We start from the raw sequence: 19520 nt of genomic DNA, 5'->3' as shown, positions 1-19520 counted from the left end.
GGGGTACACAGTACCGTCCACCCTAGTGCAGTTGCTACTACTTTCCTGGTGGTGTACACAATACATACAGTGCACCCATAGTTGTTATTACACTTCTGTTGGTGTACACAGTACCGTGCACCCCTAGTGCAGTTGCTACTACTTTTCTGGTGGTGTACACAGTACACAATACATACAGTACACCCATAGTTGTTTTTACACTTCTGTTGGTGTACACAGTACCGTGCACCTCTAGTGCAGTTGCTACTACTTTTCTGGTGGTGTACAAAATACATACAGTGTGTGACAGACCTAGCCGAGACAGAGGCTTTTGGAGAGGAATGAATGCAAAGCCTCTTGCCTTTTGATTATGGGCCCTGGATTTTCAAGGAAACAATACTCTTTGCGAGGTGAATGAGAAATCCAGTCTGATCTGTACTAGTCGGACTCAGTCGTGTATATATGTGTATGTTGTCTCATTCTGTTGTGGACTCTTTACTGTGATCATTTGGGATGTGTGTCTCTGTGGAGGGAGGGGGGATTCCTCCAGCAGCCCCCCTGCTGATAAGACTGTTTACTGAGGAGAAATTTGAAGACACCTGACCTGTGTGTCCATTGTCTTTGGACAGTTTAACCCACCCTCTTTTCCAAGGGTGGGGGGGAAGAGGCTCTGGGTTATTTTATCTGTTGTGTCCATGTGTGATAATAAAGAGTCCATGTTAGCAGTGAAACAAGTGTCGCCTTGTTTTGTGCTTTGTGAGTGGTTGGAATATCTGATATCTGTATCCAGACTGGGAGGAAGTGGTATATGACGGAAGCACTAGTGGAGTGTGGGACGTTCCGTGACACAGTGCACCTATAGTTGTTGTTAAACTTCTGTTGGTGTGCACAGTAACGTACACCTCTTGTATGTTAGGGTTTTGGCCAATCATGTGAGCAAGAGGCTCAATAGCTAGAGCAAACAGGAGCGGTGAGAGCTGAAAGCCCTTGCACGTTCCTCTTATGATTGGGAAAGATTCAGATCTATAACCCATGTATCGTACAAAGTCAGTGGGGTTTGGGTAAAGAGCTGATATCCAAGAGAGAAAATGTGTACCAAATAAGACCAAGACGCAGTGTCAAAAGCCTTTCTTATATCTAGAGATAAAAGGAAAGGGGATATTACAGGCACGAGCTATATGTGTATATGTATATGTATGTCTATATGTATAAGGGAACCAATAATAGGGTTGAAGCGGGTGGCTAAGATTTTGGCTAGCAATTTAATGTCTAAACTGAGACGGGATATAGGCCAATAGTTTGAACAGGAGGAGTCTTCAGTCTGGGGTTTAGGAAGCATTGAAATGGTCGCCATCAGTGTTTCAGAGTAAAAAGTTTGGTCTTTAAGTATTGAATTGTAGGCTTTAGTGAGTATGGGGGCCAGTAGGTCAGCAAATTTTTAATAGTACATAGCTGAGAACCTGTCAGGTCCGGGTTGTTTATGTAGTTTTAGTGATTTAATGGCTAGTAAAACTTCCTCCAAGTTAACGGGTTTTTCAAGATCTTCTCTTTTTTTTTTTTTCTTAATAGATTTTTATTGAAAGATTTCAAGTGATACAGAATTAAAGAAACATATGCAGTATTATTTTTTATAAGATACAGACAACATTATGAGACAGTGTTACATCTTGCCTAGTATTAAGTAAGGAAAAGTTGTGCGGCAAGCACAGGGAGATAGGTAGTGATACTAACATATATACAAAGTCGTACAACTGCAAGGAACATTGGTAGTTAATTGATCTTTATCTTGACCCAGGGGGTCTTGGGACAACAGAAGGGTGCTAAACTGTGTCCGTGTAAAGCTGCCCCCCCCACGATTTAACATCCGGACCGGGGTCTCGGGATACTTAACCAACGATGGTAAACTTTCAAACAGTGAACAAAAAATACTTGCTAAGGAAGATGTCAGGAGGATTGTACAGATAAAGTTTAATAGAACCATGCAGAGTCTTTTGGTCAATTTTAAGGGATGAATACCTTGACTATTTCTGGTGATTTAACCCAGTCAGTCCACGGTTGCCACATGTGGAGAGTGTGCGTTTTGTTATGGTGTAGTGCCAAAGTTGTTTCATGGGTGAAGTGGACGTGAGTGGTGTAAACTACGTCCTGTAATGTGGGGGGTTCTGGGTCTTTCCACTTCCTAGTTATACTGAGTCTTGCTGCTAGGAGTATATGTGTTATTATATTCCTCATCGGATTGGTGTATTGCTCTATATCTAGTGATAATAATGCTAGGGAAGGCTTTTCTGTTATAGTCAAGTTTGTAATTTCCGAGATTAGATGAAAAATGGAGCACCAGGAATGTGTAAGTTTGGGGCAGTTCCAAAATGTATGTAACAGGTCACTTTTTTCCCAATTCCTCCAACAAGTGTTGTCAATAGTCTTGTCAAATTTGGACAATCTGTCAGGAGTCAAATACCAATGGTAAGTCAGCTTGAATGCTAGTTCCCATAGAGCAGAGCAACAAGTGGCCTTATAGATGGATTTACATGCTTTCTCCCATTTGTCAGTTGTGAACGTTTGACCTAGATCTCTTTCCCAGCTAAGTATCGGTGTCGAGCTAGTGAATGTGGTCTTATGGTGAAGTAGGTTGTAAAATAAAGATATTCCTTTACAGTGTATTACAGGGGACATAAAGTAGATCCATGCTTCCTGGGGAAGTATATATTTCCATGATTTGAGTGAAGTAAGGCAGTGACAGGTGCGAATGTATCAGAATATGTCAGAGTTTGGAAGTTGGTACTCTTTCTGTAGTGAGGGGAATGATTTAATTTTTTCCTTGTCTATCAAGTCAGAGAGGTAGGTAATGCCCTTGTTTTTCAATCGTAAATAAGATGTCGATATCATTAAGTGATGTAGAGATTCTATAGGAATGTGTACTGTTGAGTGTATGGATTGAGTTAAAGTCGCCTGCTGGAGTTTGAACCACGCCTTAATTGTCGCCGTTATCGTCGGTGAAAGGTGGGGGGGTTTGCCCCTAATGTAATGGCAAATAGCCAAGATGATAGATTGCCACCGGGGATCGAGGATGATTCTATTTTTTCCCGTAGCATGGGGGGGAAGGGTAGAAACCATTCCTTAGATTGGGTGAACGGATGCTGTGTAGTAGTCTAAAAAATCTACATAACCTGTTCCTCCTGCTAGTCTGTGTTTAACCAACTGAGAATATGCGCATCTGGGTTTCTTACCCTGCCAAATATATTTTAATAAGATCGTTTGTAACAATTTGAAATATCTAAGGGGTATAGGAATGGGTAAAGTTCGGAATAGATGAAGTACTTTAGGGAGGTGGAACATTTTGAACGCCGCTAAGTGACCCAACCATAGGAACTCAACTGATGCCAGCCTGGTAAGATCGTTTTGTAGTTTGGTTCGGAGCGGTAAGTAGTTCAACGTAAAAAATGTTTTAGTTGAGTTGGTCAGTTGTATTCCCAGGTATGTTATTCTATTTTCCGCCCATGTGTATGAGAATTGTGTTTTAAGTCGCTTGCTAGTAGGCACATCTAGGCCAAGATCCAGTATATATGATTTAGTCTTATTGACTTTGTAATATGAGAACCAGGTGAGCATCTTTTGGACCTCGGGCAGGGATCGGTCAGGGTCAGTTATCATTAGGATCACATCATCTGCGAACAGGCTGATTTTGTGTTCCATGCCAGCTAAAGAAATTCCAGAAATTTTGTTGTTGGATCTAATAGATTTGGCTAGGGGTTCCATGATAAGGTTAAATATTAGTGGCGATAATGGGCACCCTTGTCTTGTGCCGTTTGATATTAGGAAAGGCACAGATAGGGTGTCTGCAGAGAACACTCAGGCTGATGGGTTGGAGTACAGGGCCATTATTGCTTTGTGTATGTGTCCTGTGAAGCCAAACTTGGTCAGTACTGCTGAGATGTATCCCCAGTGAACCCTATCAAATGTCTTTTCGGCGTCTAGGGATAGGAGGAGGGAAGGTATTTTGTTGGATTCTACATGGTGAATTATGTTTATCATGCGTCTATTGGCGTCTGATGCTTGGCGACCTTTGGTGAAGCCAGATTGGTCTTGGTAAATAAGGGAGGGGAGTATGTCTTCGATTCTATTGGCGATGATTTTTGCATATATTTTTACATCAAAATTAAGTAGTGAGATAGGGCGAAATTTTTTGGGGATGTAGGTTCTTTGCCAGGTTTAGGTAAAGTTACTACCATGGCACTAAGCATTTTGGTAGGGAATGCGGCGGAATCAACAGCTGAGTTAAAAATGTGACATAGAGTGGGAGCTATAATATGTTGAAATTGCTTATAGTATTCCCCAGTAAAGCCATCTGGTCCTGGGGACTTCGAGTTTGTGAGTTTGTTAATTACCTTCAAAATTTCCACAGTCGTGAAGGGGTTGTTCAGCGAAGAGAGCTGTTGTGGGGTTAAGGATGGAAGATTGGCACCCTCTAGGAAAGTCTGGATTGATTCGGGGGGAGGGTTGGTTGGTAGCTGGGTCTTTTTGGAGACTGTATAGGTCTTCATAGTACGTACTAAAGGCGTTTGCTATTGAGTGTGGTTTAAGGAGTTTTTCGTTGGAGTGGGGATGATGCAGGAATGGGATTTTTGTTTTGTTTCTGTGCCCTTTGATTCATAAGGACATTGTCTTACCTGCCTTATTTCCTGTGGTGTATGAATTAGCCTTGAGGATTTTGTATGATTTTTCATACTTCTCAAGGAGCAGGGACCTCAACTCGTGACGGAGGTTGAAGATTTTGGAATGAAGGATAGGAGATGGGTTTGTTTTGTTTAGGGACTCAGTCTTGGAAATGTCAGCTGTCAGTTCATCTAGTTTCTGAGTCATATGTTTCTTAATCCTAGCACCCATTTGGAGGAATACACCTCTTATCACAGCCTTATGAGCGTTCCACACCGCCAGCGGGTCAGACACTGAATTTTGGTTAAATGAGAAGAATTCTTCTAGGTGGTGTTTAATGGGCGCCGAATAGCATGGAGCATTGAGGAGGAAGTTATTGACTCTCCAGATGTTTGAATTGGGTTGAGGTGAATTGTCGGAAATGGTGATACTAATAGGGGCGTGGTCTGACCAGGTGGTGGTGTGGATAACAGAGCTCGACACTTTTTGTAGTAACCATTTGTCAGCTAGAAAAGGATCAATTCGTGAATAGATGTTGTGACGCAACGAGAGGAAGGTGAAGTCCCGCTTGCTCGCATGACAACACCTCCATACATCATATAGATCAGGGGTCTCAAACTGGTGGCCCTCCAGCTGTTGCAGAACTACAAGTCCCATGAGGCATTGCAAGGCTGACAGTTACAAGCATGACTCTGACAGGCAGAGGCATGATGGAACTTGTAGTTCCACAACAGCTGGAGGGCCGCCAGTTTGAGACCCCTGATATAGATCATTAGTGGGAATAAAGTTATCTAAAGTCCTGCTGTGGAGTCCATTATGTTGTTCGGGACCATATTGAAGTCACCACATATCAGCAAATGACCTTGTTGAAATTTCCGTGCTGATCGCAGTGTTTTCCTAAGAAAGGTCATTTGGCCGTGGTTAGGAGCATAGATAGAAATTAGGGTGTATGGAACATTATTGATCATACAGGATAGAAAAATGTATCTACCTTCCGGATCCGTGACACATTGCTGTAGTTGGAAAGTCACAGTGTTCCTGATAGCAATCAATATCCCATGTTGCTTTTTAGGATATGAGGTTTGGAATACATGTGGGAATTGGCGGTGTTGACATTTGGGAGATGCATTAAGGGCAAAATTAGTCTCTTGGATGCACAGTACGTCGCTGTTGTGAGCAATTGCCATTTTCCATAAGGAGGCCCCTTTCGCAGGGTGATTTAACCCTTTAGCGTTGAGGGAAAGGATGGTGATTCCCATGTTAGGTATTGGTATGGTGTATCAGAGAAGCTAGCAACTTACAGTTTGTTGGACGTTGGTTTTGATTGTAGAGGTCCTGTCGATGCAGGATGAGAAGGCTGTTTTCGAGGTTCGTCAGTTCATTGAGAAACGTCACAAGCGAGGTTCTATAGAGGTATAGGACAGGTCAGATGTGGCAGTTGATGATAGGTACAAGCGGTTGTTCCGTGGGTGCCTGAGGGTTCTGGCTATCTAGGCACGGCAAGCATATGGAGAGCAACACAAGAAAAAGAAGAAGAATAACTGAAATGAAACTACAAACAAACACACCCTGTGGTAAAACTCACGGGTGAATCAGCAATAGGTAACTCAGGTGAGCTGCTGACCAACTGTGGGGGAGAGTTCAGCAAGCAGATATTAGAGCACATTACCAGACTGGACTTGGAGATTCGCTCAAAATAGTAGCTGGGCTAGATAATTAGTGACATTTGTCTTTGAACTTCTCCCAGCCCGTGCCGAATGTGAAAGGGTTTGGTTTTCCGTGAGGGTCCGGCTGATTGTGAGGGTGTTCTGCCACGATCCCCCAGCATGTAGAAGCTTCATGCCACTTTCTAGGGTGGAGATGGTGTGGATTATGCCATTATAAGTGGCCAAAATTGTGCCTGGGTGTTGCCATTTGTATGTGATTTTATGATTGTTCATGGCCTTTGTGACGGTTTTTAGCTGCCTCCGCATTTGGAGTGTGTATTGTGATAAGTCAGCGTACAATTGGATATCTGAGTATGGTGCTGGAAGTGGTGACAACTCCCTTGCTTTCAAAAGAATTTGGTCTTTTGCCTGGAAAAAGTGGATTCTTAGAAGTACATCCCCGGGTACGTCCGCTTCTAGGTGGTGGGGTTTAGGCAGTCTATGAATGCGATCGATAGTGAGCTCAATAGGGGATAACTCAGGAAGCATGCTGGAAAACATGGTGCTGGCGAAGTTGTGGAGCTCTCTGGGCTGGATGGACTCGGGGGTTCCCGCGCATTTTAATGTTATTATGCCTGGAGCGGTCCTCGAGGTCCGCAAGCTTTGCTTTGATCTAGAGGGAGTCATCCTTCTGTTCAGTATAAGAATCCACCAGATCATTAACAGTATCAGTGCATTCCTCCATTTTGTTTTCTATAAATTGCATCCTATTATCCATGTGTTTCATTTCTACTGAAAACTGGTTGATCAGGGTCAACAGGTTAGACATAAGAGAGGATTGCAAAGATAGAAGCATATCTTTCATAGTAGTGTCCAGCACTGGTTGCCCTGTAGTTGGAAACTGTGCTATGGAGGACTGAAGTGAGGAGATGGCAGAAGCATTATGTAGGCCTGTACTCACTGCGTCTGAGGCCTGGTTAAGGGGATCCACCCACATCTGCGATTTTGCCAGGCTCTGTGATGGCGAAGATGCAGGAGAGGAGTCATCTGGGAAGGTAGGCATCAGCTCCGGGTGTGTGTTCTGTACAGAAGCCGCAGGATGGCCTATGAAGTTTAGGGAATGCTGCGCTGGTCTAACAGGGGTTAACTATGAGTCCTTAGAATCATTAATATAGTTCTGAATATGTGTGCTTTGGAGAGGAAGAATTTGGGGTATACCAAAATGTGCGGAGTTATGTGTAATGTAAGGGCTTTTTAAGGTTCCAAGGGATCATAGAGGTCCTGTAATCAGGAGGCAGCGACCCTGGGGATTATTTGCTGTAAATTACATGGAATAGGTGGATTTGGTCTCCACAAATCCAAATCTAGGGTTTGTGGCGTGAAGAGCCAGGGTTCTGGTGTCATTGAGTTACTGACTTACTCAGTTTTCTGCAGGTGAGGTGGAGCAGTTCAGTCTGACCGCCAACCAAGGTGAGAAAAAGTCTGCGGCTGGCCATGTGGGGGAGAGAAAAAAGAAAAAAAAGAAAAATGGAGGGGGATCCAGTACATTGAATCAAGTTGTTGTGGTGCTGGGGGTGAGTATCGTCCTCTTTTGTGAGAGTAGGCTTGACCGTGGGCTGTCTTGACATTCCGGGTTTTCTGTGGCGAGCTTCAAGCAGATAGATGACAGATATTATCTGTCGGTGTGCTGGTTGGCAGAAGTTGAAGGTGGTGTAGAGTTGCTTGAAGGTCGTCGGACAATCTGCAAGTGTAGTCGGGGCCCGGGTAAGAAAAGCATACAGCAAACGGGAAGCCCCATCTGTAAGTGATGTTATGTTGCTGTAGGGTTTGGAGAAGGGGTTTCAAGGCTGTTTTGAATATCGTGAGTGGGGACAGGTCTTGGAAAAGTTGGTATGTGTGTCCTTGAAAGGGCAATGCATCTTTGTTGCGGGCTTCGGCCAGAAGCTGCTCCTTGGTTTGGAAGTAGGGGAGGTTTGCGACTATATCGCGGGGCGGACCATCTGTCTGACAAGGGGTTAGGGCCCGATGGACCCTATCCATCTCTAGACATTCTATTGGCATTGCTGGTGCTAGTTCTTGGAAGAGGGCTGTAACTGTGGACTGTACATCTATGATGGTTTCAGGAAGTCCACGGATGCGAACGTTCGATCGCCTGGCTCTGTTTTCAAAGTCTTCCAATCGTGTTTGAAGTGTAAGATTCTCTTCTCTTGAGTATTTCCAGCTCCTCTGAGTGATTATTTGTGAGGATTTCTATGTTTCTATGTTACTAGGTTGTCTATCTACTTTCTGTTCCAGGTCTGCAGTCCTCTGCCCCAGCTCCCCGATTTCTCTGGATAGTTTATCCGTTATTTGGTCAGAGGTTTGTTGGAGTGCTCTGGTGAGCATTCTCTCAAATTGCCTCAGGGAGTCTGGGGATGTTGAGTCAGTCAGTGAGCGGAGGGGTGTGATTCCTAAGTCTGTATCTGACTTACCGCTCTCTTTGTGCTGTTTGGATGAGTGCAGGTAGTGTGACTGAGGTCAAGAGTCCGCCGCTATTTAGCTGATGCCCATACTAGCATGTCCCGGATGGATTTTGTTTTAATCCACGGGCGGGTGGCTCCATGAACCATGCTATGTGCACCAGGCTGTGGTCCAGGAACATGTGAGGTGGATGGCGATCCCACTGTGAGTCCAGTGTCAGCGCCAGAAAAACTTTAGTGAAAGCACAGAAGAAACCAAAAATCCTTGAAAGAAATGTACAGACATCTTTAATGACACCCATGCCAAGTTCCTCAAAATGTGGATATCTTGGCTAGACTATAATAACCATATGAATATTGATCACTTCCTCCTTTCAAAATGACATTCTAATGGAGGCATTATAATAAGAGATCTTCAAAATGTGGCATTTATTTTTACAAAATGTGGCACTAAAAAATGTGGCAATATGGCACTTATTTTGGCCAAATGTGGCATTTATTTTTCAACTTTCCACCCCCCTTCCCATCATAAAAGGGATATTAAATTGTGCAACTTGAATCATATTAACTATTTTATTACTATTTATAGGTATTTACAACAATTTTAGTTTTAATTATAGTATAATTTTCCGTGAGTGACTATGCTCTCCATAGAAAAATTGAGGCGACGGTCACTGAGGATGTACTTTAATTCTGAAAAGTCGGCAAAAATGTTGACACTTGAGGAGCATTTCAAGGCTACTTGGGGTACAAGGCTGTTGGAAACCATAAAACGAACATTAGTGGCCATAACTTCAAAATATACAGTGCTTGTGGAAGTAATAGAAAAAGATGACATTCTCTCGAAAAATGGAAAAAGTGAGAGAAATGAGAATGATATAGGTATAAGAAGAGTTCTCAAAGAAAACTGAATAAAAACTTACAGATTTTGTGCACAACTTGTAGAATATCTTCCCACCTTCCACGGCGAAATTGCTGTCACCATTAATCCACTTCTTGAAAAGGGTTACGCTTGAACTAGCAACTTAGGCTTTAGGCATATTGAATTAGGAAAATACGAAAATGTAAAACACGAGCGATTACTTCAGTAATACACTTCAGCTTGGTATGAAGGATGTGGGAAAGGGAGCTGATATACTATATATACTATAATACTATATATACGCATTTCCCTACGGTCCTCCCCCCTGCTAATGGATTTTTACATACAGTGTACACAAAGATATACACTGTGGGACAATCCCCCCTCCCCCTTAGCAGCCAATCCACATACACATATACATCTCATAATAAGTTTATCTTAAGGCAGACAGAACAATGTGAGGTCATTAACATTTAACAATGAAACAGGCACAATCCACTTTCCCTCCCAATACACAAACAATAGGGAAGTCTGCCAATGACAGTCTGTCTCTCTCACAGACAAGCACATGGAATACATTGTGTAAGGTGGTGTTAAATCTTCATATTTCTATATGAAGACATTGCTGACAAATATTACTGTCCCACTTGAAGAATATTAGAATATTTTTATTTTTTCTTGGCCCAAATAAGGCAAAATATGGCACAAAATGTGTAATTTTCCCGAAAATAGGCGAAATATGGCATTTCACCGAACAATTGGCAAAATGTGGCATTTTAGTATGGCGCCTTGGCAATGTGGCATTTGAAGGTCTCTGATTATAATACATACGCATTCAACTAATACCCACAACCCACACTACCTATACTTCCTTCTTCCTTCCCTTCTTCCACCTTAATTACCCCCGTATGCTATTTATTCTCCTAATTTTTTCATATTTCAAACTTCTGTCTTTATGGGAATGCACTTACCCTTCTTTTCTTTACTCTTATTCTTGTTTGACACTTCTTGCTTTCTTCATCTCTGGTCTACCAGAGGCCAAATTCAACTCCTTCTCACTACTCTCTATATATCATTTATAGTGGATGGTTGCACATTTCAGACAGCAAAGAATCTACACCAGTCATTTAACTTTTATATGCTAAATGTATTTTAAGCAATATATAAATGTTTCAGCAGAACTCTAATGAATGCACCATTACCATGTCTGTTACCCTTAAAACTGCATTAAGAAGCTTCCTTATTTATTCATCATGTATATGCATTCTTCTAATTGCTCTAATCTTCAAGAAAAAAAAATGTAAAAAAAAAAATCTAATTTTTATATAAACCAGTGAGGCACACTTCAGCATTACCAAATCATTTTAACATTTTGAAAAATAACTAATTTCTTGCCATGAATTAACAAGTTAATCTCCTGGTCTCATTGTGTGATCTTATGCTTTAGTAAGGTTGTAACTCTTCTCCACTCTGTAACAAAAAACTAACAAAAATAGTTCTGACTTGCCTGACTGAAAGTATGGACCTAAAAAGCCCAAACATTTACACTCACATAGGGGGATGCAGCATTGATCTGATGCTGCATCTGTCCCCCACTGGCTCTGCAGTGAGAACTGAGTGACCACTGATCACTCCGTTCTACCCCTCCGCTCTTAGCAGAGAGCTGTGCTCTTCCACTCCAGCACTCACCGTAGCAATGGGCTGTGCAGGGGGCTGGCCCAGGCTAAGCCAGGTGTTGGTGCAGGCATCTGGATGGATCCTCACTGTAAAGTCATGATCTTTAACGAGCATGGACCGGCTGAATGACCCCAGCCAACAAGGGACTTAAGCCCAATGTTGGCTGAAAACAGGTCACAGGAGTACAGAATGAACTGCTATTCTGTGACCTACAGGAGAAGTACAGCCAAAAGAGCTTCAGCTATACTTCTTCAAGTTTCACCATTTAAGATATAATAAGATACTGTATATGTCCTCCTTCATTAAAACTGTCATATGTGAAGAGTCCTGTGTAAGTTAAGACTTAAGTGATTCATATCCTACAGAAATCTTTCTTTCTTTCTTTGATCCCATAAGCTGAACAGGATGAAAATTGGGTGAAGGAAGGGTGAGTCTGTGCTTCTGAGAAACGTGAGATTAAAGTGAATCTGAGGATTTAAAATGCATGGGAAATGCACAGGTTCATTTTAAAAGAGATGTATGGGTTTTTTTATTAAATAAAACTTGCCTAGGTGGATGCAACATCTGTCCTATGCTGCATCTGTCCCCTGGTGCCTCTAACACTGAGAACCGAGCGATCGATCACCACCAATTGCTCAGTTCTCACAGCTCTGTGGAGCAGAGAGCTGCTGACCATCAGTCTCTGCTCTGCCCCCTGCTCGCTCGCTGGAGCAATGGGCAGTGAAGGGGGTGGGACCGGCACCCAGCTGAGAGGCTGAGCCAGGTGCCGGTCCAGGCATGTGGGCTGATCCCGACTCTTTAGTCGTGATGACACCCGAGTCTGGACCGACTCTGTGACATCAGCAGAGAGTGCACTTCAGCCCACTCTCTGCTGAAAATGGGTCACAGGCGTTCAGAACGAACTGCACATCTGTGATCCACAGGAAAAGTACAGCCAAATGGGCTTTGTTTAGGGTTAACGGTTAAGCAACCTTATAGCAAGAGGGACACCACTATTACTTCACTTTCCTCTTTCAATAGCCTCTTCACAAATAGGAGGAGAAGGGTGGCTGGATGCTGTAGCCACCATCAGTCAAAACAGGAAGGATGAGTGGGGGGGGGTGTTGTCTTACACTGACTACGGAAGATACAGGAATGCTATGCGCTTTCACAGTGTGCCTGTAACAACAGTGTGATGACAGGAGATATAACCTGAACATGGCTTGTCTGTGCTTAGCACAGACAAGCCATCAGGAGGGGGGGCACGGGCAGGATCAACCAGGTAATTGAGAAGAATAACAGGCATGATTACAATATTATTATTATGAACAAAAAACACATAGAAATGTGTAAAGAGACAGTGAAATTTTATATTTTTTTTATTTTCAGGTTTACAAACACTTTAGGCTTATGTGAACAAAATATAGAAATTTTATTTGGACAATAAATAGTATTACTACCAGTTTTTTCTTTAAATTGTTATATAGAAGTTCATTTTTCATACCTTAATCCAAAAGTCACCTCATACGTTGAGGAAAGATGTAAGATGACAGCTTAGCTTCAAATTTCCAATTTCCTTTTAATAGAAGCTGACAGGAAGGAACAGAATGGACAGTTTCTTTTTTTCTTGCTCATTGATGATCTTAGAAAACTTAGAAAAGACACACTCTACTAAAATGTCACCAATCTTTTCTTTTTTTTTTTTGTGGCTGTATAAGTAGATTATCAAAAAGGCTGAGATTATGAAATCTCAAAGGATGCGTGCAGGTATAAATATTAATTGTATCGGTAAAGAAAAGGTTTGAAAATATTTGAAAACATAATTGATTGAACAAGTCATGACAGCAATGAGATGTTTGGATCCTTCATCTGACCTGTCAAAATATAACACTTGATAACATAATTAATCTTGGAGATACTATAACAGTACTTGAATTGGACAGAAATTAAGGAATCTTTTTAAATCACTATGTAAATATGTTCTATTTACCATTAATAAACCCTTCTTCTCTTTAAGGTTTATGATGGAAAACACAGTTCTTCTCGACTTCTAGGTGCCTTTACCAAAAATGAGCTATTAAAGGTAATACTCAACAGTACATCAAATCATTTGTGGATAGACTTTAATACAAACGGATCGGACACTGACATTGGATTTCACCTAACTTACAGTAGTAAGTAGCCCAAACCATTTTTTGGAAACAATAATTTTCATTGATATTTTTTCCTTTAAAAGAGTTGTTATTAAAAAAAAAAGTTTTTTTTTTTTCATTTATTAAGAGTAATTATTATTGTTATTGATTAGTGATTTTCCCAGTAATAGGTAATACATTTATGAGCTTGTAACTACCAAGAATAATGAGCCTTTAATATAATATGGTCATATTGACAAAACTCTATTGATTGCAATTTACATGTTTAAACTGGACATTCGCATTAGTGATCTGTTGTGGAAAAAAAATAGGGAGAAATACAAAAATAATTATTGCGGTTTATAAATAAAGAGGAAGGCTGAATAATAAAAACAAATAAAGAATCAAAAGAATCAAACGGAAGATAAATAAAACACATTATTAGCAGATAAAATATTAGTTGGAACCCAAGATAAAATACAGAAATACAGTAATATGATAAGGTCACTGGTATGTGAAATATAGAGAACATGATTAAAAGGTTAACAGTAACACAGATAATGATCTGCCTTACAAGAGTAAATCTGGGTATATACTTCAGATTTTTTTTTATTCAGCAAGTGGGTTGAATGAAAAAAAAGCTCACAGATTCCTGCATTCCTATATACAAGCGATATGGATGCAGGAATTTCCCCTGCTGCATAATTGCTTTTTGACAGCGGGGATTCCTCCCTTCCCCCATCAGGATACACTAATCAGGGCTCCACCCATTGGCTGCAGCGGCTGATCAAATATTGTTTTTCTAGCAGGACCGTTTGACAGACCCCAGTCTAATGTTCTGCTTCTGTTGAAAAGAGATGGGTACATATGCATCTGATTCACTGCTGCTGGGGTTGAATATGCTGTCTAAGGGAGGGTCCTGCCAGTTCCAACGACATCAAGTCCAAACTAGAGGAAACTAGCCCTGGGTCAGAAATGTGATCTAGCCATACTGCCCAGATGTTGGTGAAGTGTTTGGGTGTACCCTTGCAAGTTGATATCCAGTCCTCAGCATGCCTGATCTAATTCACCTTGCGTATCCACTCTTCCTGGCTAGGAATTTGTGTGCATTTCCAATAGATTGGAAGCAAACACTTAGCTGCATTTAAAAGGCAAGGCAATACACTTCTTTTATACTGGCCAATCAGTAAAGGAGGGATATGGAAGAGAAAGTGAACCGGGGATAGGGGAATATCTTATCTGGCTTTAATGTCTTCCCAAAAGTGTTCTATCTTTGCGTTTTAGTTGCGGTGCAGATCAAAAAAGGTGCATGTACTTCTTTGGTGCAATGAGGTGTGATTTGAGTCCATTAATTTTGAATAGGCTCAAAATGCAGTGCTCTGAATCGCATGTGAATTGAACAGGAATGCGGTTCAGTTCCTGTGTGATTCACATGCAGTTCATAGAGTGAACCAAGCCTAAAGCCTCATACACACGATCAGATTTTCCGACAGGAATTGTGTGATGACAGGCTGTTGGCGAAAAATCTGATCGTTTGTATGCTCCATCGGACAATTGTTGTTGGATTTTCCACGGATAAATGTCTGTTGTCGGATTTTCTGAGCGTGTGTACATAAGTCCATCGGACAAAAGTCCAAAGTACAAACACGCATGCTTGGAAGCAAGGACGAGCCGGAAGCGGTCAGTCTTGTAAACTAGCATTCGTAATGGAGAATTAACATTCATGACGTGGCAAATTATGAAATCTCGAAATGCAGCGCACTTTCTCTTCTTCTTTAATGGGATAATAATGAAGCTGCTTTGCTGGTGATACTGATGGAGTTATTGCAAACACATTTTCAAAGGCTTTTTTTTTCTAGTGATATCAAGAATAATATTATGCTTTTGTTAATTTTTATTTGGGCAAGTTACCTCAACACCATTATCCCGTAGTTTTTACGATCAAAGATACAACTATGTCGGTGTGCCTCCCAGACTGTAATTTGAAGTAAAAAACGCATAGCCAAGTATTATTCTGCACAATTTTTTTATTGTGCATTAAAAAAAAAAAACATACAATTAGACATGCTGTCTGCCAATAGAACTTATCCAAAAAGTGCATTCTATGCATCCAAAATATAGAAAATATAACAAATCAAATCATTATTATTCAACCAAAAAATAAAATAAAATCCTCATGCATGTGTCCTACTTCTTAATATAGGGGGTAAACAATGCCAAGAGTTGGTGAAAGCAGGGGTCCATCATCCGGAGATAATTCCGACAAACATTTGGATTATTCTCCTGGAGCTCCCTCAGCAAAGGCATATGACATAATTGGTCACGATTAATGAAGCAACCAATTTTTGGTCAAATAACTCCTCCTCCTCCTGTTCCTGCACTGGACTTAGATCAAAGCAATAACTCCAAGGCTCCAATAACTCCAATAACTCCAATAACATTAGATTCTAAATAACTCCGATTCCGCAACACGTCTGGTTGACGAGTGGCTGTTCCGAAACAAACTGAAAAGTGCGAAATGAAAAGTACAAAATGAAAAGTGCGAAATGAAAAGCGTGAAATGAAAAGCACAAATCAACACTAACCAAACTTCTACTAACACGAAATTAGCAGAAGGAGCCCAAAAGTGGTGCTAATGAGCTGAAAAAACACGTAGTACGTCACTACATACGTGTTTGTTGGCTGACAATTCCCTGCATGCAAGACAAAATCCAGGCACGTGCCTTCGGACAAAAGTCCGAGGTTTTGTCTGCAGAAAATCCGATCGTGTGTACGAGGCTTTAGTGTATGTTTCCTTTTGGCGTTATATGGCAAAAATGTAACAATGAAGAAATTATGTATAATTTTAAATAGATAATAATAATAACAATAATAATATTTAGGATTGTTTCATTTGACAACATTTTTCTTCTGGAGGTTTGTTCATTCCATCCTAGTATGGAGGGAAAAACTACAATTTTACTAAATGGGATCCATAAAATTTTTCACTTCAGCTTTTTCTAGCATCCAGGTTTTTTGAGCTGGAAAGATTTAAGGAACTAACTAGAATTTAAAGCATTGGATATAACTGTATTTCACTGGAGTCTGTCACAACTGCTACATCCATTTAAAAATCCACAGGGTCCATTGCAGTGCTGTGCAATACAAATATAAAGAAGAAATTGTAATTCATTCATGCAGAACTTTGCAAAAGCAGCATGAAGGAAAAATGTAGCAACACCTTCGTTGAGATTTTTCTGTTCCCTGTGGACCATCCTGCTGTGCCAATCTCTACTATCTACAAAGGGAATACTGACTGAACTGTTGGAATAAATACTGCAGTAGCTGGTCATGTACTTTCCTATTCATTGATTCTCAAATATATGCATGTTTCATAGTTTTTAAAGAGTTTCTGCTGACAGAAGTGAACAAATTTTATTTAAGATTACTTTTGGTTTTGTAACTGAATATAAATGATAATAAAATAATATTAGTCAAAGAAACAATTATAAGTAAACCTACATAAAATAAGATAATGTCCAATTGGTAATTATTTTGATCTTAAGTTCTTTGCCCTTGCTCCCCAGGCACTGGCAAACCACCAGCAGTAGCCAGGCCAGCTTCTGTCAATCCAAATTTTGATTAGGTATGGGAACCCTGGTTGTACACAGGTCGATCTATCGATCAACTTGTGCACAACTAGCCTGTTGGATTTTTCCTGAACAATTAGTGCCACATTGAACATTAAGGGACAGTCCACGGCCGAAGCATGGCAGAGCACTATCTGCCAGAAAACAGAATATTATGTAAGTGCTTTTACTCCCCCTGAACTTAAATAAGCAGTTAAACCTTGTATTGTGGGCACAGCTCTGGTGCAAGGGAGAAGTTTCAGATTCCCCTGAGCTGGACTTTAATCATCATTGATAAGTCTTTAATCTGTAAGGGGGAATTTACAAATTGAATCCAATTGAAATGAACAAAGCAACTGCTCCTGTATTAATAACATCATATAAAAATAGTGTCATACTGGGTCCACTTAAAACTTCATTAGTTCAAAATGAATGAGTCACATTTTCTGTTCACTTGAATATTTGGATATAGCTCTGTCCTATCTGTGGAGAATGGCACAATGAAGGAGCAGAGGTTAACTTAGAAATTGTAAATAATTATGTGCTTTTCTTCTTTGTTTAACCCCTTCACGCCAAAGGGTACAACAAATGTTAATGCCTAAGCACAGCTTTGCAACTTTGACATGTGTTAGTAAAACTGTACATATCATCAAAGCTACTTTGTGCATCCAGGTGGATTATATAGGTGAGACCCTGGTCTCTGTGCTGGGAGCACGCTGTGCAGCACTTTCCCAGCACAAAGACAGATATGCATATATGCGGCCCCATGGAAAAAGCCCAGTGCAATGAGACCCATGTGCAGAGCACATTATAAAATAGCAAAATAAAAAAAGTAAAAGTTTAAGTAAACCCTTTGACATTTGAGTCCCAACACCTATAAATCCCTTTGCATCCCAGAGGCTTTTTTTTTCAGGTTCCTGACATGTGGAATTGTAAATTGTACTTTTTTTTAGTTTTAGACGTGAGAGAAAATTTTTTGAAAAGTATAAAAAAGGGTGATTTTCAGTTGGTTTTAACCACATTAAAATGTTAAATGAGGAACAGTGGGTTTTTTTTCTGAAAATGTGTTTTTTCTGGAATTAAACAATAATAATTTGTCTCTTTTTTCCAAGTTATATGGAAAATATATGATGTAGAAAAAAGGGTGTATGTATTAGATTTTATTTATGAAGCTTTTTATCTCATACTATGACATGACAAATAAGACCTTATCTTTGAATATATACTGAAAAATCCCAAACAGTGCACCATTTTGAACAGAAAACAGTCGGTAGTATTAGATTATGAATGTTTTGAACATTTTCTATTAAGAGTTGTATATTATGGTTACTTAAAATTAAAGCAAAAAAAACTTTTTAAGTAGGTAAAGATGCTATAAAAAAACGTTATACTACTGTTTCTATACATGATAACACTGCATAAGTATGCCTTAATCCCTTGGTGGGGACATGGTTGGGCCCAGAAAAAAAGAAACAAGGGAATGCATTCTGCCTCTCAATGACTGAAAACGGTATGTCTGTTTCTTGGCAGTGAACTGTATTTAGTGTGGCGCACGAATGCCAGGACCAGAAACTACCAAAACAGAACTTGATTTAGAAAAGTAGACCTCTTTGCCAAGAGGTAAAATTTGGACTTTGAATGACTTCTCTGCAAGATTTGTATTTGTATAGGAATCGTATACCAATTGTCACTGCCAGCCCCTCTATTATAACTAGACATAACACACAGGGTAAATGTTTTTCTAAAACAAAGCTTGTAAATACTGTTTTACAGCTATCTTCAGGCTGGTCACGTGACTCCCGGCCAGTCTCCTACTCTGATCCAGGGAATTTACCTGAGTTTTATGCCTTGTTATAATAGAGGGGCTGGCAGTGAAATACATTTTTGTGGTAACAACCACTTTAATGTGTTAGCTAAAAAATGCTCAAGGTTTAATACCCTTTGTGACCGCAATCTGTATATTAACATTCCCTAGTGTATATTAACATTCCCCAGGATATATTAATAGAGGTTATCTCCTTTAAAAATCTAAAACCAATACTTTGAATGGTTGTCAGTTCACAATCCTGGCTGTCACTGACAATCTGAGTCAGCTCTGTCATAGTGATCACATATAGGTTGAAAACTCTGCTGACAAAAGGAAAGAATCATGAAAAGGGTCAGATCTGACTAGTGACCATTTAGGAAAAGATGTATTTATCTCTAAAACTGACCATACACTAATAGATTTCTGAACTAATGTTGGTGTGAAAATTCTTATCATTCTATAACTTAAAGTAATACTAAAGACTCTTTTTTTTTCTTTAACCAGTTGCTGCCCGCCATCAAATACCCATCACGTCAGGGTGGTGCGGCTCTTGTTCTGGGGCGCTGTCATATAACAGCATGCCAGAATGGACGTTCTCACGGGGGTGCACAGTGCGGTTATTGCAGCCGCTCCATGTTGCTAGGACATGGCGCAACCCCAATCTCTGTAAAGTAAATAAGAAAGGAGTGTGGGACTTTAAATGAGGCAATTGACTTGT

The 19520-nt window shown here is 40.4% G+C and overlaps 1 protein-coding gene across 1 annotated transcript in view; it reads left to right on the top strand.

Annotated features, from left to right (window-relative positions):
• CSMD1 (CUB and Sushi multiple domains 1) overlaps positions 1-19520 on the top strand; it is a 3274537-nt gene that overhangs the window by 2295382 nt on the left and 959635 nt on the right. Inside the window, exon 23 of the mRNA XM_073626646.1 lies at positions 13273-13429. Within this exon, the coding sequence (XP_073482747.1) occupies positions 13273-13429 (157 nt within the window). The remainder of the gene's footprint in view (positions 1-13272; positions 13430-19520) is intronic.

This window comes from Aquarana catesbeiana, linkage group LG04, assembly GCF_042186555.1.
Source record: "Aquarana catesbeiana isolate 2022-GZ linkage group LG04, ASM4218655v1, whole genome shotgun sequence".
NCBI classification, from domain to species: Eukaryota; Metazoa; Chordata; class Amphibia; order Anura; family Ranidae; genus Aquarana; species Aquarana catesbeiana.
This window is presented reverse-complemented; position numbering and strand designations above follow the sequence as displayed.